Source organism: Megalobrama amblycephala, linkage group LG15 (assembly GCF_018812025.1).
Source record: "Megalobrama amblycephala isolate DHTTF-2021 linkage group LG15, ASM1881202v1, whole genome shotgun sequence".
In the NCBI taxonomy this organism is placed as follows: Eukaryota; Metazoa; Chordata; class Actinopteri; order Cypriniformes; family Xenocyprididae; genus Megalobrama; species Megalobrama amblycephala.
Window position 1 is genome coordinate 883,220 of NC_063058.1, and position 26,321 is coordinate 909,540.

The 26,321-nt window shown below is 40.6% G+C and overlaps 1 long non-coding RNA gene and 1 gene segment (V, D, J or C); one reads left to right on the forward strand and one right to left on the reverse strand.

Moving 5' to 3' along the window:
* Window positions 1-997: 997 nt before the first annotated feature.
* On the reverse strand, window positions 998-4,326 carry LOC125247322. Its single transcript, XR_007180054.1, has 2 exons — window positions 2,802-4,326; window positions 998-1,491 (listed from the first exon to the last, which is right to left on the reverse strand). It is a non-coding gene; the product is annotated as an uncharacterized LOC125247322 (long non-coding RNA).
* A 129-nt stretch (window positions 4,327-4,455) lies between these two features.
* On the forward strand, window positions 4,456-5,520 carry LOC125247301. The segment is given in 2 exon segments: window positions 4,456-4,639; window positions 4,739-5,520. Coding segments are annotated over 2 exon segments (375 nt in total).
* Window positions 5,521-26,321: the final 20,801 nt, after the last annotated feature.

The following is a 26,321-nucleotide window of genomic DNA, read 5'->3' on the forward strand; positions in this document are numbered from 1 at the left end:
GTGTTTGGTCTGCTGCTGTTGATTATATCTGCTGTAGAGTACAGGACTTTCCACTGCCAACACACACAACATGCTGCTGCTGTACGAGCAAACATGAATCACCCCATAGCAGATCTGGACAGGTGGAGCTGGGGGAGGTGGAGGGTTTCTGAAAGTACACTGCACTGCTACAGCAAACAATAGACAAGTGTTTGAATGTTGAGCAGCAAGATCATTGATACTGATACAGCAGGAATCATTCAGTTGTGTCCTGTAGAGAATGATGTGTAAATGTGTGTCTGACTCTGTATATTTACTGTTACTGTGATTTGGTGATGTAAAGCCTTTCTTTTAACCCTGTCAGTAAAACTATTGGACTCTGAATGTATATCGTCCTGATCTCTCTTCTGTCTTTTGCATTCAGAGGGTGTTTTACATGAGCGGCTCATGCTTCACTGCTCTGAATGTGTTTATAGCTCTATGAACTGAACATGAAATGATCAAGAGCTCTTCTTCATCAACCAACAAACATGACTTTCAGCTGCAGCTGCTCATACAACACAATCACACACAACACTGATCACAGACAAACACTAATAACACTAGATCATCTAAATCAACATCAATCTTGTGTTTCTGAAGAGAATGAGTCAGTGTTTCATATGATCATCATGTTTTAGGTGTAATATATGATCCCTGTCAATCAAACTGAACAGACTGAATTCAGTTGATTTTCATGCCATTTTCATGTATCTATTTTCATCGTGACATTTTCAGCAGAAGTGAAACTGGTGTGTTCCAGTCCAGATCATGTGACCAATCAAACAGTGAGACTGAAAAGCCCATTTGCATTGTCAGGGTGGAGTGATTGTGATCCTCTCAGAATAGAGCAGCTCTGTCTCCAGAGACCATGTTCAAACCCCAAGAGCTTTATTTGACTTTATTTCCTGCTACATCAAGCTTGTGAAAAGCACCTGCATCTTCATCTGTTAGTTGAATGATGTTGTCAGACACAAAGTGAACTTGTTGAGAAGCTTTATTGAATGTTACAGCAGATTGAAAGATCACACAGTGCTTTGACACGCCAGCTCTCTTTCAGTATTGAGTTGTAAATCACTACAGCTGCAGCACTAGACTCATGTGAATCCTGCCTGACACAGGACACTCAGATACGCTCATCTTCAGGAGAGAAACATCAGCACTCAGAGCTCTTGTGGAACGAGACCTCATGAGGAGCTCCATCATGTGTTACTCTGCAGACATACACCTCTCCCTCTTCCCAGCGTGCTTTGCTGAGGGTCAGGACGCTACTGCGGCTGTAGCGGCCGTCCCGCTGGCTCTCTGCGCTGGTCACGACCCCCTCGGTGACCTCTGACCCGTCCAGTGTCCAGCTCACCAGCGCCCCCTGTGGAGAGTAAGAGCTGAGCAGGCAGAGCAGTGCGGCTGAGTCTCCAGAGATCTGCAGAGAAGAGGGCGGCAGCAGAGACACTGAGGGCTTCACTGTGGGACCAGCTGCAGGAGACAAACACAACACATTCACAAACACAAAGAAAACACACTGATTAAACTCATAGTGAGACACATTATGTAAATATGTTTAGATTTTTTTTAAAGGAATAATGTTGCTATTCTGAATGTATAAACATAACAATATAATTATTTTAGATTAAATAATTATAAAATAATATTAGTAACACTTAAAGCCTTCATACACAATGCATTTTAAAAAGTATTTTAATACATTAATTAAGCATTGTTATACACATTATAATCATATATAATCATGAATAATTGTAACCACAGTTTCACTGTTAAAAAAAAAAAAAAAGTAAAGCAACCTATCCCATTGAACTAATTTGCTGCAGTTAAAATTAACTTAAATACTTTTGATCATCTAATCAGTCTTTTGAACTTTTTGTCAAGGTAACTAAAGAATATTTATCAATGCTGTCCTTGTTTTTTCATCTCCATGTTTTATTTTCAAAGCTGCACAATATGAACATCATTTGCCTCTTTAAACTAGAGACACACATTTTACCTGATTTCACCCAGGCAAACAAGCTGCAAAAGTTGCAGTGAGAAGAACATAAACCTCAACACACGAATCTCAAACATGGTTATGATCAACAATTATAATTCAGTTAAAATATGAACTCTGAACCATATGACGGCTGAATAAAAGTGACAAGAACAGCAGCAGCTTAAATCAGACCAATTATTTTAAAATAATAATTACCTCTTTTTTTTTTTTTTTTTTCAAGTTAGCTTTGAAAATAAAAAATGGAGATGAAAAAAAAAAAAACAAGGATTATAGCTGCTCGCATTGATAAATATTCTTTAGTTGCCTTGACAAGAAGTTCAAAAGACCTGCTACTCGTTAGACGAACAAAAATTGTTACATTGATTTTAACTGGAGCAAATTAGTTGAGTTAACTTAAAAAGTTGAATGCAATAAGTTGCCGCAATTTTTTGAAGCTCAAATATTTGTTTACAGTACTACTCATTGTTACACCTTTAGAAAGTATAATGCATTAAAACTCATGACAAACAACCAATTTCAGATGTAGCAAGAAATCTGCAAACATTATAATGCATTTTAACTTTAGCTACAATTATTTATGAAAGATATGAGGCATCATAATGTACATTATTGACATCTTTATAACACATTATACATAAAGGCTTCAAGTAAAGTCTCACCACAATATCTAATAATTAATATTGATTTAAAAAAGGCCTGCTCTTGTTTAAACTATAAAACACTTTCTGAAACCTACATTTTATTTATTTAATTTTTTTTTTTTTAAATAAAAAAGACTTACATTTGACGATCAGTTTAGTTCCTCCACCGAATGTGTACCACAGTGATACAATCTAATGAAACGGTCGTACAAAAACCTCTATTCCACTCGAGTGAACACAAACTCCAGCAGAGAGAGAGAAACAACACTTCAACACACTGATATTAGAAGAAACTCACATCTTCTCAACACTCACACATTCAGTTTGGATGAATTGATTTTCAAAAAAGAACAACAAATCACACAAAATTCTTTCAAATTGTTGATTATTGCTTGAAACAATGTAATTTCAACTAAACAATTGGAAGAGTTTATTCATCTCATTTACAATAGTCATGATCCAGTTTGACTTTATATATGTAACCTGTATTTTCTGTTCTGTTTAGTTTCTTTGTGCTTTAGTTTGGTTTCCCCTGTTCCTGTTTGCCTGTGTTCTCATTCATTAATGTTAGTTAATTGTTAGTTTCTGTGGTTTCTAATTAAGTAGTACACACCTGTTCTGTTTCAGTTAATTCGCTTCTTCTGTGTATTTAAACCCTCAGGACATGGCGCATTTACATTTGTTCACATGGCCTCTGTATCTGGATAACTGATCGGATTTCTGTTTCCCGCAGAATATCTAAATTAGGCGCGTTTGAAAGGTAGAAGCTTCAAATGGCTTCATATAAAAAACTTTCACTTTATCAGTGCAGTGCACACAGCATGGGTTTTTTGTTACTTATTCCACAATCGATCGCAAATAGAGAGCTTAATCTACCAATTTAAGTTTCCCAACATTAAGCTTGTATTTCATGATTGAAAGGAGCGCACAAGCATTTGTATTGTTTGTGTAATAGGCCTATGTAACGGCAGAATCCGAACACTTTGTATTAAAGAAATAAAAGAACACACATCACATTAAAGAGCATTAATTAGAAATAAAAAAGAGTTAGGCTTAGGCTATATGACACCAGATAAGAGTAAAGACGATACAAATCAAACAATGTCCTATATTGCTTTCACTCACTTGCTTTACTTTCTGATGCAATCTCCAGTCTTATAGATCAAATTAAATCTTTTTAAATGAAAAAAAAAAAAAAAAAAAAAACTTCCAGAGTTGAAAAATAACAGGGTTGATCTTGTTAAACAAGTCACATCATCCAGGTTTAATAGTGTCCAATATTGGGAGATTAATAAACTGAAACAATAAAAACATACGCGATCACCTCAGTTTAGAGTCGACAGATGAACCAGCGACAGACATGCCAATGACCTTAAAGACACTGTTTGATACAAAATAAATGTGTCACTGGTGAGAAATAACTGTGAAGAGAGTATTTTTTCATTTTTATTTTACAATGACTACAATGGAGTGAAGCTGTTTTTAGTGTAATTAATAGCACTGTAATGTCAAGAAAAACTTACTGTTAAAAAAAATGTACATGTCAGAATATATAATTATTTCTACTTCTGTAACTCTAGTGGTTCCCAAACCTGTCCTGAAGGACCCCAGCACTGCACATTTTGTATGTGGCTCTTATCTGACACTTACTTCAGGTCTTACAGTCTCAACTGATGAGCTGATGAGCTGAATCAGGTGTGAAAGATGAGAGAGACATCCAAAATGTGCAGTGCTGGGGGTCCTTCAGGACAGGTTTGGGAACCATAGTTTGTTAGCAGCTCACGCTGTTGTAAATCCTGCCCACTTGTTTGCATTGTGACACATGCTTCAGTGCTCTGAGAGTGTTTATAGTGCTGTGAGTTTAACACTTCATGACTGAGAGCAGAACAGAACACAATCTTCATCATCACACAAGACAAAAGAACAACAATGAACACAATCACCTTCTTCATCTGGACTCTCACACTGTTTGCTCAAGGTAAGACTGATAAAAACTGACTCTGGTTTTGGTGTTCTTGTAAAAGTATATGATGGTAGTAGTTTTAAACAATAATTGTTTTTCTTTTCTCTTCTTCAGAATCCAGAGGAGTGACTCTGACTCAACCTGAAGCTAAAACTGTCCAACAGGGTCAAACAGCTACAATAGAGTGTCATATAGATGTAGGAATATACAGCAACTACTTAGCCTGGTATCAGCAGAAACCTGGAGAAGCTCCTAAACTCCTGATTTATGCCATAAACTACCTTTATACTGGAACTCCATCTAGATTCAGTGGCAGTGGAACAGCAAATACTGGACGAGATTTTACTCTGACCATCAGTGGAGTCCAGACTGAAGATACAGGAGATTATTACTGTCAGAGTGCACACTATATCAACAGTAAATGGGTGTTCACACAGTGATAAAGAGTGGTACAAAAACCTCGGTCAGTCAGACGTCACAGTGATGCACTGATACAGCTGAGAGATACTGCAGCTGCTGATGGAGGATCACAAACAACACAATGGTGTATCAAACCTTTCAGAGACTTTATTTATTTATTATGAGTAAATATGTAACATGCAATCTTGTATCCCTTACTAAACTGGACTAAAATGTGGAGAAAATGTGAGTGGTGCTCGTCCACTTTACACTATAATATTATCTGTATTATTTACTGTAGGAAAGTCAATCGCTTTAATTGCACTTCCACACTTCACCACTAGAGGGTCACATGTCTTTTACATAACTGAGTTTTACACACATTTCCTTTAAGACCGTGACTGCATCCAAAATCACATACTTAGCAGGTGAAACAGTGTGTGACAGAAGAAGTGTGTGTGAATTCACAGTATTCATTAAAGAAGAGGTGAAAAGTACCAGATGATCAACTACATCCGGTGAGATTCTGAAGTGTTCATCTGATGGACACTTTACTATCCCATGAGGCCACGGGAGAGGATTTGTGAATGACAGTGAAGCGACACAACTGACACTGACAAATGACAAATCATGACAAATGTAGTATGTCCAGATTACATTCATACACACACTCATATACTTGTTTTAGCAGTTGTGAAGTAGTTATTTGTTGTATCTACTGAAGAGAGTATGTGATTTCAGACGCAGTCCATGCGTTTGATACTCCATACACTTTATTGATATATTAATATCTAACTGTTAATCTGTTTCCAGATTACAGTTGTTTTTTGTTTTTTTTTCAACTGCTTACACACAAAATACTTACTTGTCACACAATTTCTGAAAGCTGACACTCAAACACCAGAGCCACACACCAAATCTGCAAAACCATACACTAATTCTCGGCCTTCGACTCAGTTTTCAGTTTCATAAAACACTTTTTGCAAAACACAACACACAATTCTCTAACACAAAAATCTAACAGGAAGTATCTTGATTTCCTTTTTCAAACACAAACATTGTTTCTGTCCAACTACACATGATTGATGTATTTCTTTTCTTTCGTACTGTATAATACTGTATTCACAACCACAAATGCTTCTTGCTTTCGTGTTTACCGTGAATTTTGCAACATCTCTCTACCAATTACTTTAATCTTGTACAGAAATGAACATATGAGCTCATGAAAGAAGAGCTTCAGGTTTTGAATAGCTGTGTGTATATGATATATCCAAAAATAGATTATTATGGCAAAGATGTTTGATTTTGAGAAGTGTTTGAGATATTTTGAATGCAGTGCTTCATTTTGGCAAAATGAAAATGAGGCAAAGTTTTGAAAATGTGTGTAAACAGTTGGAAAAACAAAAAAACAAAAAAACAAAGAAAAAAAAATTCACATGACGGCTGATTGTTTATTATTCATTTATGTTTATGATGATACATGTTTAGTTGGCCTTAACTACTACTTACATCAAAAAATAAGTACATTGTACTTAATGTGTTCATATTGTATTGCAAAACACTTTTGCTGCTTCTTAGATGGGATACTGGGAGATTAGGGACAGGTTTGGTGTTCTTTTGTCCCTCATAATACACACCAAAGTTATGTAAACTTTTGTCATTTCTGGAGTTTGAAAGTGTGACTTTTATTATGGTACTTTAATATCAATTAATTTAGAATATTTCTTCCTTTAATATTGCATTGGAAAAAAAAAAACAAACAAAAAAAACACACACATTAACAACATTAATTTTTATAAACAACATTATTTTTTAATTTCTGGGCAAATTATTCTGTCTGGGATTCACTGCATGGTCCACATAAAATCCTCTTTGAATTCTAAAAACAGAAACACATATCAAGGTGAGACTCACCAGTCTCCTCAACACTGAAGACAATCTGACCACTTTCATCATCAGCCGTGCCGATTATTAATCCGCTCGGAGCATTAACAATCACAGACAGATGTGTATCAAGGGCCACACAGTCACCAGCTGGACCAGAACACACACATACTGAGCTGAAACATTCAAACCATTCAAGTTCATACTAATATTTAAATGCAGAACAATGTCTTACCATGAAGTGTAAGTAGAAGCGTTCACCATAGTGAGCAAAGTGCCAGAAGCACTGGAGATCTCCGGCACACAGCATGATGACAAAGTCAAACTGATCCACTGCCCAGCAGAGCTCCTGATCCAATAGTTCTGGATGAGGGTCTTTCAACGCTCCACTGTTACGAGCTCCTGCTCTTTCTCTTGTTTTCTTTTTCTTTTCTGAGCATATACACTGTAAAAATAAAAGGTGCCTGGAGGAACCTTTTGGGGTTCTTCACTTTGCCACACCGGCGGATCCATCTGTAGATCCTCTAGGCACCCTTTCAAAAGGGCCGGTTCTCTGAGGAACTACCCAGGTATCTTGAGGAACCCTTATGAAGCATTGTGTAGAACCGCTTTGGGTGCCTCCAGGAACCAAATTTCATGTTTTTTTATTTGTATTATTAATTTATTTAATTTCATATTGGTACTATAGTTACCATTAACTTCTATTATAATAAATAAATTGAAAAACTGAAACAAATGCAAAATAAACATAGTTTCTTGCATATAGATCCATTTTATTACATACACTTGCATGCACTTAAAAAAAGCAATAGGCTAAATATCAATACACATTTAAAAAATAGTGTAATACATCAGCAACATGAATTTTTTTATACAATAGGCTTTACAAGAATAGACATCTCATCAAAATGCATGGAAAAACAAATGTTCCATGTAATAAATCAATGTTAAAAAAAAATGACATTAAAGGGTTAGTTCAGCCAAAAATGAAAATAATGTAATTTATTTCTCACCCTCATGTCGTCGAACACCCGTAAGACCTTCATTCATCTTCAGAACACAAACGAAGATCTTTTTGATGAAATCTGAGTGATTTCTTGTTTCTCCATAGACAGCTACGCAACTACCAATTTGATGCTTCAAAAAGTTCATAAAGAGATTGTAAAACGAATTCATATGAATTTATATGGTGAACAGATTTATTTTAGGCTTCACTGTGTTCACAATGTTTTGGCGAACAAAAACAGAAGCTCAACCGAACCACCTCATTGGTTCTTGTTGAAGAAAGACATGAACATCTTGGATGACATGAGGGTGAGTAAATTATCAGGAAAATATTATTTAAAAGTGAACTAAACCTTTAATGTTATGAAGAGATGAGAATACTTTTTGTGCACCAAAATAACAAAATAAAGACTTTATTCAACAATATCTAGTCATTTCAAAACACTGCTTCATGAAGCTTTGAAGCTTTACAAATGTTTTGTTTAAAATCAGTGATTCGGAGCACGTATAAAATTGCCAAAGTCATGTGATTTCACAAAATCACTAGATATTGTTGAATAAAGTCTTTATTTATTTATTTATTTATTTATTTATTGATTTATTGATTTATTGATTTATTTATTGGTGCACAAAAAGTATTCTCGTCACTTTATAACATTAAAAGGTTAGTTCACCCAAAAATGAAAATTCTGCCATTAATTACTCACCCTCATGTCGTTCCACACCTGTAAGACCTTCGTTCATCTTCAGAACACAATTTAGATATTAAGATATTTTTGTTGAAATCCGATGGCTCAGTGAGGCCTGCATAGCCAGCAATGACATTTCCTCTCTCAAGTTCCATTAATGTACTAAAAACATATTTAAATCAGTTCATGTGAGTACAGTGGTTCAATATTATGAAGACATGAGAATATTTTTGCTGCGCCAAAAAAACGACTTATATAGTGATGGTCAACTTCAAAACACTGCTTCAGGAAGCATCGGAGCATTATGAATCAGCGTGTCGAATCACCAAAGTCACATGATTTCTGCAGTTTGGTGGTTTGACACGTGATCCAAATCATGATTTGACACAGACATGATTTGAAGCAGTGTTTTGAAATCGGCCATCACTATATAAGTCGTTATTTTGTTTTTTTGGCACACCAAAAATATTCTCGTCGCTTTATAATATTAATATTGAACCACTGTACTCATATCAACTGATTTAAATATGTTTTTAGTACATTAATGGATCTTGAGAGAGGAAATGTCATTGCTGGCTATTTCAACAAAAATATCTTAATTTGTGTTCTGAAGATGAACGAAGGTCTTACGGGTGTGGAACGACATGAGGGTGAGAAATAAATGACATAATTTTTGGGTAAACTAACTCTTTAAGGTGCAGTAAAATTTGCTGCTCTTCGGCAAATGAATTGCAGTAATTTCAATAGAAATCCGCAGGATCATTAATTTCATGTGTGGTAAAAATTTCACTATGGGTCCAAGTTGGTCACTGAAATTCGCTATATTTGACCAAAAGAAACCTGCTTGAAAGTGACTCCTATGTGAGCTGCATCATATAATACGTCACTATAGTGCTGATAATGGTCAATGGACCTTTTTGCCTGCATGATTTCACAGAAATGTCACAAATGTGACTGCACATTTACTCACAGCAACATAAAATTCAATCAATAATAAAATCTTCACAAGGGAAATTTGAGGTAATTAATGAGTCAGAAAAGTAAAAAGGTACAGCAGCTTTGTTTTCTGCTAGGCTTCTTTTTCCTCTTTTCTGGTGGATGGTCCAGGCACTTGATTTTCAGGTCTACAGGAGGATTTTTATTCCTGTTTAAACCTCTGTTTCAGCATAATAGGCCAAGATCCCTGCAAAGTACAACATTTACTGTTAGTAACATTATTAAAGTGATAGTTGTAAAATTGAAAGAATTTCCTAATTACCTGTTTGACTTTCTGTCTGTGGGACCCAAAAGCAGATCTCAGGCATAATGCAGTCACCATTCAATGTCAATGCATGAAACACAAGCAGAAAAAAAATGTGTAAATCATTCATGAATCAATTCAAGTCTCGTTCAATTCAATGCATCAATCTATGTAAAATATTCTGAGCTCCAAAAATGTCCAAGATCCTAAAAAGTATAATACGAGTCCACAACTCATGTGTTATGAGTTGTGTTCCAAGTCTTCTGAAGCCATTCAATATCTTTCTTTTTTTATATATAAAAGACTAAACTTGAAGTCATAATTTCAAGTTCAAATGTATTATATTCAAATGCATAAAGCATAAGAAGAAAGGCATCTAGCATAATTGATGCCACACCCGTATTATAGTATGAGGGAAGATTTTCAGAGAATAATGGATTAAATTTGGGTCTGTTCATCACAAATAGCTATTGTTTGGCTTCTAAAAACTAGGAATATAGTGTATGAATGGTTTTAAGTTAATTTTGAAGTTTCCTATACCTATATAGTTAAAACGGCTAAATCATTCTTAACGACATACTGAGTGGTAAACACTGTAAAAACATAGTATTGTATAATAAATTAAGATAATATGTATGTGTTTGCACATATGAGTAGACTGCGTGTTTATATTTCGAGTATACAAACCTTATAACGGATAGCCGAACAAACCGCGGAAGCGGCGGCAGGCTTTGATGAGAGGAGCTTTCAAATCCGATGATGATGAGGTGAGCTTTTTTGTGCGTGAGCAGCGCGAGAATCACTCACTAAAGCGATGCAGTACCGTGACAGCATAAAATGTATCCTCCTCCTGTTTCTTCTTCATATAATATTAATAATAATAATAATCAAACTTAAGTATAATAAATAAATAAATAATAATAATAATAATAATAATAATAATAATAATAATAAATGTAATAATATTACATGTTCAAGGCTGTAAGTAGGCTACATCTTATTGTGGCCTCACAGATCGGGGTTCCTCCAGATGCTGGCTTTTAAAAAAGAGTTCTTCCAGGAATCATGTAAATGTTTACAGATCTTACAAGAACCCTTTTATAGAATTTGAGTTCCTCGAACTTCCCCCAAAGCACTTCGAGGTCTCATGGTAATGAAAAGGTGACTCCAGAACCTCAGAACTGAATACAAAGTGCTTAAAGGATCCTATAAGTTCCTGCAAGAACCGTAAAGGCTGTCAATGGTTCCACCAGTAACCCCACTATAGGAAAAAGAGCTTTGAGGTACTTAAAATACATTTTGAAGTTCCTTGAGTATCCAAAAGGATATTTGAGGCACCTTTAGTTTTTACAGTGTAGTTGCCAATTGGATGAGGGGCGGAGCCTGATTATCTCCAACACCTGTGAAATAGCCAAGTATTACTTTCTCTTTTAGCGTGTTTGTGTATGACAGCTCTCAAGGTTAACTAATCGTGAAAACTGCTGCATTACATTTAGCTCTATGGCATTATATTTAGATCGTGGCATGAAAGGTTGCAGTGATGAACATTGTAGTCGATCACAGACATGTTGTTGAGCTCATGAAAGCAGTGATCTCCTCATTGAAACTCAATTTCTGTACGCTATAACAAATGCTTTCATCTTCACTAACAGAGCAAACGCGATATAACTAAAAGATTTGTTGAATAAAATGGTAGTTTTGCGTGTCAGTCACGATAAACTCGCGCTGTTTGATTGACAGCTTCAGCACGCGCTGCTCCAACGATTGCAAAGGGGGCTTTCTTTGATTGCTTTCTTTATATAATTTAATCACCATTAAATAACTGATTATTTTCATCCTACTAAGAGAAACAATGTGAAGTTGAGTGTTTAGTCACTGGTTTGATTTACTGACACACAGACAAAGAACATCTGACTGTACATGAATCATTAATATCAGATCAGGCATTAGAATTAACACCATTACTGACATGTTGTTGCATTACTGTTGAATCGAGGCACTGCACAATATTTTGTAATCCTCAATCCTTGTAATGCTTATTGCTTGGTAGCTCGAACCGGTTTAGCACCACATAGGCCTATGTTACTTAGGCTACCTTTTCTATTGCATGTCATGCGTGAATCGGTGGGTGGGGCTAAACAGGCAGCGATGAAGTAGGCTTTGATCTTCTTCTCCAGAGGCGGTGCTTGCTGCCCTTTGACGTCATAGATCCTCAGTTTGAAAACCCTGTCGTTTGCTGGGTCTGGTGTCAATAAAAGCTTTTATTGGACTAACAAGGAAGTTTTCAGCTCTGAAACTTACAGGATATTCTTATAGTATGATGACCTCTTATATGTCAAATTTGATTTCTCAGTTCATCACCCCTTTAACTCTGAGTTGTAGTTTAGATTAGTTAGCTCACCAGTCCTGATTTGAGTTTTGTATGTTTATTTGATCCTTTGTTTTTGTTTCTTTGTTTGTTGTTGTTTTGATACTTTTACTGCCAATAAATTTGATCTTTTTTGCCCTGGCCATTGCAAATTTTGCTTATAACTGTTTTTGAACAGCTTTTTATGTTGGTCCCTAATCTGGGTCGCAACACCCAACCCAAACAATAACAGAAGCCAAACAAGATAAATGCCATTCTTTAACATTTCAGATTTGAAAAAAAGTTAAATAAAACCGGAGACCTATTGAGTTTCTGATGATGATTAATTTTTCAAAAGACTGCATTTATGTTTGTAACCTCTGAGACCCTTGAACTTGAACTGCCACTGGATTCAACAATAGTTACTAAAAATAACATTAGTCAGAATGTAAAATGATCATTCTGTGTATATTAGTTTGTCTGTTGTAAATCCTGCCCACTTGTTTGCATTGTGACACATGCTTCAGTGCTCTGAGAGTGTTTATAGTGCTGTGAGTTTAACACTTCATGACTGAGAGCAGAACAGAACACAATCTTCATCATCACACAAGACAAAAGAACAACAATGAACACAATCACCTTCTTCATCTGGACTCTCACACTGTTTATTCAAGGTTTGTGTAATACAGTTTCTTCTTTTTTTAACAATGATTTTTAATTATTTTAAAATGTCAAATATTTTCATTTTTGTGTCTGTTTTCTCTCAGAGTGTAGAGGACAGATCACTGTAACTCAGAGTCCATCAATAACAGCTGTTCAACCAGGACAAGAAGTCAGAATAAACTGTAAAACCAGCAGTGGAGTGTATGGTGGTGTTGATTTAGCCTGGTACTTGGTACAGAAATCTGGAGAAGCTCCTAAACTCCTCATATATAAAGCAACAACCCGTAATACTGGAACTCCATCTAGATTCAGTGGCAGTGGATCTAACAGTGATTTCACTCTGACCATCAGTGGAGTCCAGACTGAAGATACAGGAGATTATTACTGTCAGAGTTTACACTATCCAAACAGTCCAATGGGTGTTCACACAGTGATAAAGAGTGGTACAAAAACCTCGTTCAGTCAGACGTCACAGTGATGCACTGATACAGCTGAGAGATACTGCAGCTGCTGATGGACGATCACAAACAACACAATGGTGTATCAAACCTTTCAGAAACATTTTTTATTATTATTTTGATGTACTAAGCATGTAACATAATCTTTATATTATAATATTATAATATAAATGTTAGTGATGCTTGGCCCTCCAAAACTTGCCACTACAATGTAATCTAACTGCAGGAAAGTTCCATGCTTCATCACTAGATGGCGTGCCTGTTACATAACTCAGTTCCCTTTCGAAAGGGAAATTGCTCTGCGTTTGAATACGCAATGGGGAATGTCACGTGACCCAGGTGTCTGAAAGCAAACTATCCAATAACTCCAATCCCTATTGGCCGGCGACAGCCTATGACGTAATATGGCCCGACCCGGAGTATAAAGGAGCGCCTGAAGAAACAGTCAGCATCTCATCGTCTTTCGGTCCTGTTCTGTCTGATCGCGACTATATTGACTCCGGTAAGGTTTTTATATATGCCTTACAAACGTTCAAGAGAGTGTGTTTATCCGTGTCCCAGGGTTTGACACTTGATATACACATTTTCTGGACGTTTTCTGTCTGGAGAGGAGCGCGCATAGACAGTGCTTGAGGGCACTGTCTGTAGCTGTGTCCCAGGGCTACGCACTTCGAAGTGCATGAAAGGGGTGGGGTTTCTGAGTGGAGGGTTGCCAGGTCTGCGCAACAAAACCATCCAAGTAGCGTAATCACAGCACAAGTGTAAAAGTATCCCAATCCCAGATGTGGCAACAATGAGCCGAGCATCGTTACATGGCTAGCGGCTGTGTAACAGACAGCTGACGTTTGTGTGTGGATTTTAAAGTTTTATGACTTTCTATTGGGTTTGACATGCTTCACTGCCGGCGACGACAGGACACTGGACCAAAATATGTATGGTTAAACTATGTAATGTTAGTTTTATATTGTTAGCAACTAGTTAACCTTGTTTGTTTTTTTTTATGTTAAATTAAATGTTAACTTGGAAAATCGTCTTCAGGTTACGTATGTAACCATGGTTCCCTGAGAACAGGGAACGATAACTCTGCATTGACAGAACGCATTGGGGAACCGTCACGTGACCCAGGTGTCGAAAGCACTATCCAACAACTCCTATTGGCTGGCGACAGCCTATGACGTCATACGGCGCGACCCGGAAGTATAAAGGGAGCGCCTGGAGAGACAGTCTCTATCTTATCGTCTTGAGGGACTGTTCTGAAGGCAGGCAACCTGAAGCATGGCAAAGGAACGCAGAGTCTCGTTCCCTGTTCTCAGGGAACCATGGTTACATACGTAACCTGAAACTCCACTCTGCGTTGACAGAACGCATTGGGGAACGATATACCCACGCCGCCATGCTGGAGGGGAGTGCCTGCCAAAAATATGGCTGAGGCAAAGGCCTCAAAGCAGTTCTCAAACTGCCCAGCAACTCCCCCTCGGGTCACACCAGGCTGTCAGTGACAGCATTCCCTTTGGCCAACAGCCCAAGCTGAACTTCCAAAAGGCTTCTACCTTTCCCTTTTAACAAATAGAGCCTAAAGAAATTGCTAAGGCGTCCGGAACCCAATTTTCCGTAAAGAAAAGTGGTCCCTTTAAGGGAATGTGGCCAAGGAACCAAAGGGAACCTCAGCCAGTCACTCTCGAGGGGAGCAGGGTCACCCTCATTGCCACCAGGGAGGCCGACCTGGTCTTCTCGGGGAACAGACTCAGTTCAGGCCAATCCTGTCTGAATACAGAGCCTCTAAAATGCATTCTTCAGGAAGATAGTAGGTAAGAGTGACTGCAGAAAGGCAGAAACCAGCTCAGACCCACGCGTAGAGATGGGCATCCTGGAGAGCAGAACTCAGCTGAGTGCTATGAACCCTCATATTGAGGGGAGATAATCCGCTCAACCTAGGATCTACCCAGTGCTTAATTAACGCACTGAGGAGGCTGTGCGCTGAAAACCCTGAAAAGGGGAGCACAAACCAGCCTGGGGCTGACTCTTAAGATGGGGCCTGATCAAGGCCGAACCATCATAATCAGCTTAGGGAGCTAAGCACTATTACAAACCCCAAGGGGGAGCGCAGAGCTCACCTAACAGGTAGACTATGCCAAGAGCACATACTCATGGAGGCCCGAGAGGGACTACAACATGACAACAGTTTTATAAAAACAGATGTAAACTTCAGAAAGAGGCCTGTTTCTGATAAAAGCATTCTGAACATCTGTCTAAGCCTGCGGCAGACAGACAACTTCAATGGCAGCAATAGAAAGCTGCACAGTGCTCTTATGATAATCCACCCAACACAATCCAACAAGCAGTGTACTCAGTAAAAGCACCTTTTACTCTTTAAGCAAGAGGAGTACAGCATATGCCAACACGTATTAAGGAAGGCCTGGAAGGCCTATAACCTCAACAGACACGTGGCATCAGCTCGTGGCAGTGTTTAGGTCCCAAGCCTGGTAAACAACCCACAAAAGAGGGGGTTGAATCTACCACTTGGGCCCCTGGCCAACGAAGTGTATAAAAAATAGTTCTCAGAGAGAAATACACCTAAACAAACGCCAGTATATCCAAAAAGGCGGCCCGTAGGCTTAGCATCCTTCAGGACACATGGCGTAAGTCTCATGGCAGTTTCCAGGAGCACAAGATCCAACCTAAACTCTAGGTGGCTCTTAGCTCAGCTAGAATCATCGACTCAAAGAGGCAACAATAGGTTAAACCAAACCTCAGTAAGGTTTCACTATTGACATCTCATACTGAGCCGCACAGAAAAAACACAATCTGTGCCAACATGTAAACTAAAAAGGAGGCCTGAAGGGGCCTGCCGATTCAATGACACGTGGCTCCAGCTTGTGAGTTTTCCAGGGAACCAAGCTACAGGGAACCAGTTCTAACCCACTAACTATGGGAAGCTAACTACTACCTGTGCTAGGCTACACTTTCCAAACAGGCAAAGTACCCTAAGTTCTGTGACTAAAGGGAACCAACACAACCAGAATGGTCTAAGGGAGGCTAATTAAGCCTACCACCTCAAACAAACATGCTGCAGGGCCTGAAGCAGTGTTTAAAAACAAAACAGTATGTGAGCAACTTATATCCATTAAACAGCCAATACAACACTATTGCTATCTAGAAAGAGGCTGAACAATCTAGCCTACAATCACCGTATATGCAATATAGCTGATAAACAGATAACTGAAAGGGAGCTGACAGATACACACTTTATTCAGAAAGTGATCTATCTACCCTGAGTATGCAAACCAACAGGTGATGCACTCAGTGACACCAAAACTTCTCCTAGCTGGGGCTTAAAGGGGGTCACCAAACACTTAGATAGAGGCCAAGCTTTTCTCAAAAAGGGCCTACTATACATAAGCAGGTGTCAACCTGTGGCAGCATATTAAGCTCACATACAAATGTAGGACAAACGTCTAGAACTTCAAAAGGAAACTTTGATGCGCATGCTTTAAGAAAAAGGAGAAAAATATATCCCTACCACATATTCTCAAATCTGCTCCAAGCCTAGAGGACGGAGCTAAATGCATCGTCAACTCAACTTGAAAGAAATCAAGTAGCTCGGAAGAGAACATTTTTCTCACAGCATGAAAGTTCTAGAGAGTGGGGCCTAGCAAACATATATTGCCAACACTATCTGCTCAAAGATAAGGGCCTACCACCTGAGAAACAGCATCAGGTTTTAACAAAACAGTCTACAACCTAGCTGTTAAACTCATGATTACACCTACATAAGTAAGGGGACAATCTGGGCAAACAAATACCGGCCACTCCCTCAGGAGGAGGCCAAAACTAGAATACATATGGGGGTTTTAAATTCACATACACCATACGCCTGGCCAGCAGGTACAGGCCTATCACAACAACAGGCGCTATAACAAGCCCGATCTCTACCAACTATTTTCAGAGAGAAAAATAGCAAAGATCAAGCTCAAATGCCAGGCAGCCTGCTAAGGCCGCCGCAAATAAACTGAAGTGATGAGTGCCAGCTCAAACTATACTGAAGATAGCCGAACGGCTGAACATACAGAGAAAAACTGAACAGCAGCCATTTTGTGGCTCGCTCAGTCAATCTCACACTCCAGTTCTGCCCAAAGAACCCCTAATGCATTTACTGTTACACATTCAGGAAATGATACAGGAATAAAAACAAGGCCACATTTTTAATAATTTCAAATAGACCCTGTCTTACCTTCCCATGGCTTGCAGACCAAAGATTCTGTCTTCAATCCTTACCAAAGGGGAAGAACGATATCCCTGGTTCCGTAAACCCGCGAACCTTTTCGACTATCAAGCCAGAAGGCGGGCCTTCAGAAAAAAATTCATCATAGGCCGGCCACCGGCCTGACCGTTCAAAGGTGTTATATCCTGAACATGCACAGTTAAAAACGTATCCCGGGAGGACAAAGAGAAGGGGCGAGGGAAATTTTTACAAAAAAATTACCCTCACCAAGAAAGGGGATCAATCAGCGGTGCTGATCGCGCCAGCGATCGATCACCTCTCTTAGATCACCTCTCCTTCTCTTTGCATCCCACCGCTTCTGCGACTTACTCCATGGTGGAGGAGGCGCTCGAGCGGCGACACTGGATCCTCTAGAGCCTCCCGGCCGTCTGGGTCCAGAATCGGACCTGAGCGGAATGCATTTCTTAAATGCTGCTGAGCGCGCCCTCGCTTCCCTGAACTTTGCGACTACCGCCTCAACGGAGCCGCCGAAAAGCTCAGATGGCGAGACCGGGGCATCGAGGAGATAGCTCTTTTCTTTCTCCCCGATGTCCGCCATGTTTAACCACAGATGTCTCTCCGTGGTCCACCATAGCCGCCATCGATCTACCAATCGAGGCGGCCGTCTGCTTGGTGGCCCGGAGAGCGAGATCCGTGGTCTGGCGCAACTCAGCCACCGCTTCAGGGGACAAACCTTGCCCTTGATCCAGGTCCTTCAGCAGGTCAGCCTGGTATGCTTGTAACACCGCCATAGTGTGTAAAGCAGCACCAGCCTGGCCTGCAGCAGCATATGCTCTGCCGTTCAGACGAGATGTCATTTTAAGGGGTCTGGATGGCAGAACCGGAGCTTTAAGTGTCGGTGCGCTGCCCGTGGCGAGATAGTTCGCGAACGTCTTGTCAATGGGAGGCATCGACACATACCCGTACTGGCCCAATCCCTCCACATCATCGAAATTCCCCCGCTGATGCAGATGAATTCTGGCCGAATACGGGTTCTTCCATGCCTTCTTAACCTCAGTATGCAGGTCTGGAAGGAATGGAAGGCTCACTGGAATTACGGGGTTGTGATCGGGAAGAAACCGTTCGTCCAGCCTGCCGCGAGCGGGCTCTTTCCTTACGCGCTCCCACGGCAGCTGCAGCCTGCCGGCGGCGCGCTCCACAACCTCCAGTAATTTGGCATATGCTGGACAGGGGGGCTTGGAAGAGAAATAAGCAACCTCAGTCCCTTCTTCCTCCTCCATAGCCACCTCCTGCTCTCAGGGGCTCTCAGCCAGAAGAGCACTCGTCCTGGATCCGATGATGTCAAGGAAAGAACATCATCGTCATCCCAGAGCTCATCCCCGCCAGCCGCCGCCCGAGGTTGAGAGACCGTAACACCTCTCTCAAACTTGGCGGCGAGCTCCACCTGTGAGCCCCATGAATGCAGCCGCCGCTCGGCCTCAGCGCGAGCGGGACCAGATCCACCGGGCACAGGTGTTGACGTCTCTCCCCTCGAGAAGAGAGCCAGGCGGGAACGGAGCGTTTTCATAGGAAAACCCTCACAACTCTCACAGCCAGCGTTCTCAAATGCTGCCTGTGCATGCTCTTCTCCCAGACAGATAACACATAGGGTGTGAGGATCCTCCGGAGTCAAAAACCTCGGGCAAGGATCTGCACACTTCCTAAAATGTTTTACTTTGTCCTCAGACATAGCTCAACAGGGAATACTCACTTGGAGAAACAGAGAGTGCAACGACACGAACAGTCCCGAAAGACGAAAGGATAGAGACTGTCTCTCCAGGCGCTCCCTTTATACTTCCGGGTCGCGCCGTATGACGTCATAGGCTGTTGCCGGCCAATAGGAATTGGAGTTGTTGGATAGTGCTTTCGACACCTGGGTCACGTGACGGTTCCCCAATGTGTTCATTCAACTGCTCTGTATTTAAGTCTGAATTTAAAGTACCATTTTATTCTCATCATCTCATCAGATCAAATTTTGCATTTATGAAAAACTGACGATTTGGACATCACGGATATTACAGTTTGATTGGTGAAACCGGGCATTGCTTACATTTATGTGAATTCACACCTGAACTCCTGTCGTCACTGGCGCGCAATGAACTGTGGGATAGTGTAGACCGCGAAGTGTCTTGAGATGGGTGCTTCATTCTGCGGGGAAACGGAGAGGGTGTACTTGAAGTCGCTCTCGAATTACATCAGCCGTTCTCGCGCTGCGGTGAATCGCACTTCCCCGTTTTCTCAAGAACAGAATACTGTAGCAACTGTGGACGAACCAGACAAATGAATCATTCAGATGATTCTTTCAAAACATAATTCTAATTCAGAATTGGGGTTCCGGCTCCGGCCCGTCTGCAGATAAAGCCAGGCTGATTACTTTTACGACACATGCTTCCTGATAGCAGAAGCGACATACCAAAGGGTCACCCAAGAAGACAGAGAGACAATCCAGACCCTTTTGTTTCCTTACTTCACAGGAAAGCCAAAGAGACTGTTGAACAAATAAATCTGCTTCAAAATTGTTCCAACAATTTTAACGGACTTATCAAACATCTTTTAACTACATACATTTTGCATGATGTGTCCACAAGTACTACCTGTAAACAGTTAGGCTTTAGAACACTCACAATTCATGTAAATGTGTTAACTCTTGACTGAATGACTGAAAGTATGCCTTATTTGGACTTGATCTATTTCTTTTCATCTTTCTTAAATCATGGCTTGAATGAAATCTGTTTAAAATGTATTGTATTCCATTTAATAGAAATTATGTTAAAATGGCACTCTCTGCTGAAGCAGAAACAGGATGTAACACTTATGTTTTATTGGGGTCAGAGGAAGGCCCTCTTGAAACAGGACAATGTCTGATTGGCCAGGACTCCTCAGAGGTGTGACAAACAACTAAGTTTAAATGATCATATTGCAAGATAGTAAACGGAGAAGTTGGGGGAGAGGTTGGTCACTAAACGGGGGAGAAGTTGGTTAGTAAACGAACAGGGAGTTGGTTCTGTTCTGGGAAAAGAAGCCAAGACAAGTACCAAGAACAATGGAGTAACAAGAAAGAACAGACAAGCAGCTCATTCAAGCCATTCAACCTTCACTCACTTTTCTTTTCTTTTACTTAATTCTCCTTTACCGCTGAAAGTCTCGTGTCCTAAGTTTCGCCGCAAAGTTCAACCAACGACTTTTGCCGCTTCAACTCCAGCGACAAAGAGACTTCCTTCATTGTTCCACACGGACCTGATCTGGACCAATCATCGACTTGGGAAACCCCTCTCTGCACGACGAGGGAAATTCACCTTTAAGCCAACGCAAGCAAGTACCTCCAGATGAAAACTGAACTGGTGCATTTAAATGAATGATTCATGGTTCGTTCTGGTCTTTGAAATGCATTGATAGGAATTCGGTTAATCAGATCACCCTCTCTCTCTCTCTCTCTCTCTTTCAAAACTCTTTCTCTCTCATTTCCTTCTTACTGCAACGCGTATGAATGTATGTGCGTGTGTGTGTGTGTATGTGCGTGCCTTTGTGTTAGATTAGTTTGTGTTAGAATAAATAAAATCTCTTGTAGATTTTAAAAAGAAAGTGTCTTGTATTATGTGCTTTATGATTTAATGTCTTAAACTGTCGATTTCAAGTTACCGTGCTCTAATCAGTGTTTTCACGATTGTTGGATATTTATATCCGTTACAAGAGCTTATTACGGCTCGAGCAAATGAACGCTGGACGAATCAGTTGCTCGGTCGTAATCTAAACAACTCTTTATTCATTTGAGCTAATTTTACTTCCTAGGGTGTTTTCCCTACAATACAGTGCATTAAAATGTGTAGATATAGATATTATTTAAATGTCACTTTGTCAATGAAACAGCCTAATTTATGCACAGTTTTTTATTTATTTATTTTTTTTATTTAAGTTAGCAAATGCATAAGTTGTATACATATATTTGTAATGTAATTTATTTGTAAATGAGTCGGAGTAATTTCTGTTAAACATTTTTTTTATTTTTTTTTTTACATATGTTCACGTGTAAATAAAAGAGAATTGTTCTGTTCATTGTTTATTTCTTTTATGCAACTTGTAATTTTACATGAAAAATTATACGTATATAATATTTTTTTCATCATGTAAATTAAATGTTTTTACATTAAATACATCGTTCTAAAGCTACATTACATAAAGTACCTTTTACAACTATATACAACAGAACTTAGATTTAACATCAGAAAAACAACATAACATTTTCAATTAACAGTATATAAAACAGAACAAAACATATTTGTGTACACTTTCATTCGGCTGAGAAGGGAGACGCTGGTGGATCGTATTATATAAATATATAAAAATCAGAAATATTTGAACTTACAAAATAGATCTATAGTCCATTCAAATTTTGTCTTGGTCATCATAGCTTTAAAATTCTTGACTGTTACAAATAGTCTAGTCATGCTCAGCAGGTATATTTTAAGATGTCAGTGCAAGTTTCTTTTAGTTAAAAACTTACACAGTTAACATTTCATTTAACATAAAAAGCAAACAAGGTTAACTAGTTGCTAACGATATAAAACTAACATTACATAGTTTAACCATACATATTTTGGTCCAGTGTCCTGTGTCACTGTCCTGTCGGCAGTGAAGCATGTCAAACCCAATATAAAGTCATACATCTTTAAAATGCACACACAAACGTCAACTGTCTCTGTCACACAGCCGCTAGCCATGTAACGACGCTCGGCTCATTGTTGCCACATCTGGGATTGGGATACTTTTACACTTGTGCTGTGATTACACTACTTTTGGGATGGTTTTGTTGCGCAGACCTGGCAACCCTCCACTCCAAAACCCTACCCCTTTCATGCACTTTGAAGTGCGTAGCCCCTGAATTGGGACACAGCATGTGTGTTTGTCTGTTGTTTACTGTGAGAGTCTCGGGGAATTAAACATATATTGTGAATCAATTACAACGAATTATAATCAATTACATATATGATTAGTTCTGGTTTAATAATTATTTAGAGAAACTGTTCGTTTGTCCAGCAAACTAAGTCCCTCACAGAATATTATAAACGGAGTTATTCTCTGGCCATGAAAATAACTTGCTATTAGCATAAAGCGATCGAAAAACGTTAAAGTGACTTGGTCTTCAGTTGAAAGAACGAACAGAACAATCGAGCATGAATTAAGTGTCTTAATATATGCATCTGTGCCTATATATACAAGATGATTCAAGTAGCAAACTTACAAAACAGTCCTTGAGGCCAGCGCGGAAATCAGTTTCATCATCTAAGATTGAGAAACGGCAGTATACTTGCATTGGTTGGGCGTGTCGAATTTCAGTTTAGCACTGGTGCAGTTCGTTGGCTTCTTCCGTTCCGCGGGAAGGTTTGAACTGAGGACTTGAGAGTGAGTTTCGCTGGAAGATGGTGGTCCCGAAGCTGAGCGCGATGGCAGCACGTGGTCACCGGAGATGTCCGGGAAAAAAGTGCACGAGATGCTCGTGAGACAATCGGGAGAGAACACCAAGAAATTGTGCGTCTTTGCTTTTATGACAGATAAGCCGACACACCTCCTTGAGGTGGGGTAGCCAATAACATGGGTGCAAAGTTGGCGGGAAAGCTTTCCCTTTGTTTGGCCTCACGACTTAATCTGCATGATTTATGATTATCAGATCAGATTTCGAAATGGAGTGCGTTCTTCACAGTATCATCAAACACATAGAAAAATGCATTTGTCAGCGTGTGACATATCTCAGTGAATAGCTCGTGTCCGGAGCTGTTACGGAGAGATCAAACTCGACAGATCAGAAAGGCATAGACAAGAAGTTTGGTTTACAGACAGAATTCCCCTATTAAAATGACACTAGCACAAATACACTCTTTAAACACTAGGAAACATGCATAGGCTCTAAAATATATCATGTATATATTCCAGCATAGTGGTAGTTCACATATACAGTTAAAAATGTATGATTGTGTGTTTCTGTATGTGTCTGTGTGTGTGTTTTTGTGTGTCCCTGTGTGTGTGGGGTGTTGGAATGTGGATCTGGTCAGCTCTGGGGGGGGTGCTCCTTTTGAAGTCACCGAAGTAGGAGTTGCAGTTTTTCTGTTTACCCTCACAGGTTATTATTATTATTATTATAAGCGTTCTGAAAACTCCAAAGTTATTGACTCTGAACGGATCCATCCAGACGTTACACCGGTAAACACAATCCACGCGATCCGATGATCCGGCTGTATCTCTCATGCGGTGGAGCCACTGCAGGGGAGCGTGGTCCGAACAGAGAGTGAATTCCCATCCCAGGAGATAATAGCGGAGGGTGAGGACGGCCCACCTAATAGCCAAACACTCTTTTTCCACGGTGCTGTACTTAGCTTCTCTCTTAGAGAGCTTACAGGCTAATGTACAGCACCGGCCGCTCCTCACCCTCTATCTCCTGGGACAGGACAGCACCCAGCCCCCTGTCCGATGCGTCAGTCTGCAACAGAAAAGGGAGAGAAAAGTCAGGAGAGTGAAGCAATGGCCCGCCACATAGAGCAGCCTTCACCTGGGTAAAGGCCTGCTGGCACAGCTCCATCCACTGGACCGTATCTGGTGCATCCTTTTTAGTTAGATCAGTCAACGAGCTGGTGAGGGCCGAATAATTAGGTACAAACCTTCTTTAATATCCCGCCAGCCCGAGGAACTGCCTAACCTCCTTTTTGGTCTTGGGGCGCGGACAGGTCGCAATCGCTGCTGTCTTGTCAATTTGGGGACGCACCTGCCCATGCCCCAAGTGGAAGCCCAGATACCTTACCTCCACGCGCCCAATTGCACACTTCTTCGGGTTGGCCGTGAGCCCAGCCCCTCTCAGCGATCTCAGGACGGCCCTTAAATGCTGCATATGCCGCTGCCAGTCATTACTATAGATAATGATATCATCCAGATAGGCAGCAGCATATGCACCATGGGGCCGGAGAATTTTATCCATGAGTCGCTGAAAGGTAGCCGGTGCCCCGAACAGCCCGAACGGAAGCGTAACGAATTGGTGTAATCCAAACGACGTCGTGAAAGCGGTCTTTTCTTTGGATAATGGCGACAAGGGGATCTGCCAATATCCTTTCGTTAAGTCCAGTGTCGAATAAAATCGAGCCGCACCTAGCCGGTCAAGCAATTCATCCACCCGTGGCATTGGATACGCGTTGAATTTCGACACTGCATTCACCCTGCGATAGTCCATGCAGAAACGAACAGAGCCGTCTCTTTTGGGGACCAAAACTATCGGGCTCGCCCAGTTACTGCTGGACTCTTCTATTACTCCCATCTTAAGCATTGCCTCTAATTCGTCCTGAACTACCTTTTTTTTGTGCTCAGGTAATCTATACGGCCGGCTGCGAATAACCACGCCCAGCTCCGTCTCGATATGGTGCTGAATGAGGTTGGTACGCCCCGGCAGGGGAGAGAACACGTCTGCAAATTCTGCCTGCAGTTTAGATAAATCAGTGAGCTGGGAGGGCGAGAGGTGATCTCCTCCTGGGTTCAGAGCGAGGGATTGAGTTTTTACATTCGCCTCTGGCCCGAGATCATCCTCCCCGCTAATCACTGTCGCCAGCATCACTGATTCTGCCTCATTCCATTTTTTAAGGAGATTGAGGTGATAAATTTGACGTGCCCCCCTCCTGTCAGACCGTACCACCTCATAATCGAGCTCGCCCACTTGCCGTGTAACCTCAAAGGGTCCCTTGACCACTTTGCAAGTAATTTAGAACTTGAAGTAGGGAGCAATACAAGTACTTTCTCTCCCGGTGCAACTTTGCGTAAATTAGACCGTCTGCTTATACAGCTGGCTCTGTTTGTGCTGGGCTTGTAACAAATTCTCCATTGACAGCCGCCCCAAAGTATGGAGTTTTGCTCTCAAGTCCAGCACATACTGAATTTCGTTTTTGGCCTGAGATGGTCCGTCATCCCAAGCTTCCCTCAGGACATCCAGGACCCTGTGGGGCTGGCGTCCAAAGAGAAGCTCGAAGGGGGAAAACCCTGTGGAGGCTTGCGGGACCTCTCGCACTGCGAATAACAGAGGTTCTAACCACTTATCCCAATTTTTGGCATCTTCCTGAACGAATTTACGAATCATGGATTTAAGCGTGCGATTAAAACGTTTCGACCAGCCCGTCCGTTTGTGGGTGAAAGACGCTGGTACGAATCGATTTAATGCCCAATAATTCCTACAATTTGCGTAACGTGCGTGACATAAACGGCCGTGCCTTGATCAGTGAGGATTTCTTTTGGAATCCTCACTCGGGAGATTAGGCGAAACAGTGCATCCGCAACACTCTTAGCGGAAATGTTGCGGAGAGCCACTGCTTCGGGATATCGCCTTGCATAATCAACAATGACCAATGCAAAGCGATGTCCCCGTGCTGATCGTTCCAATGGCCCAATGAGGTCCATACCAATTCTTTCGAAGGGGACCTGCATTAATGGGAGTGGGCGCAATGGCGCTTTTGGGGTGGCCGGAGGGTTTACCAACTGACATTCACGACAAGATGCGCACCACCTGCGTACATTCTCGTGAATGCCCGGCCAGAAAAATCGTGGTCATGAGACGATTTAGTGTTGCTGCCTGTCCTAAATGCCCCGCCATCGGATTAGAATGAGCCGCGTGGAAAAGCATTTCCCTGCGGCTCTTTGGAACTAATAACTGGGTTGTATCCTCTTTTGTCTGAGTGTCTTGGGTCACTCGGTACAACCTATCTTTTATAATCACAAAATACGGAT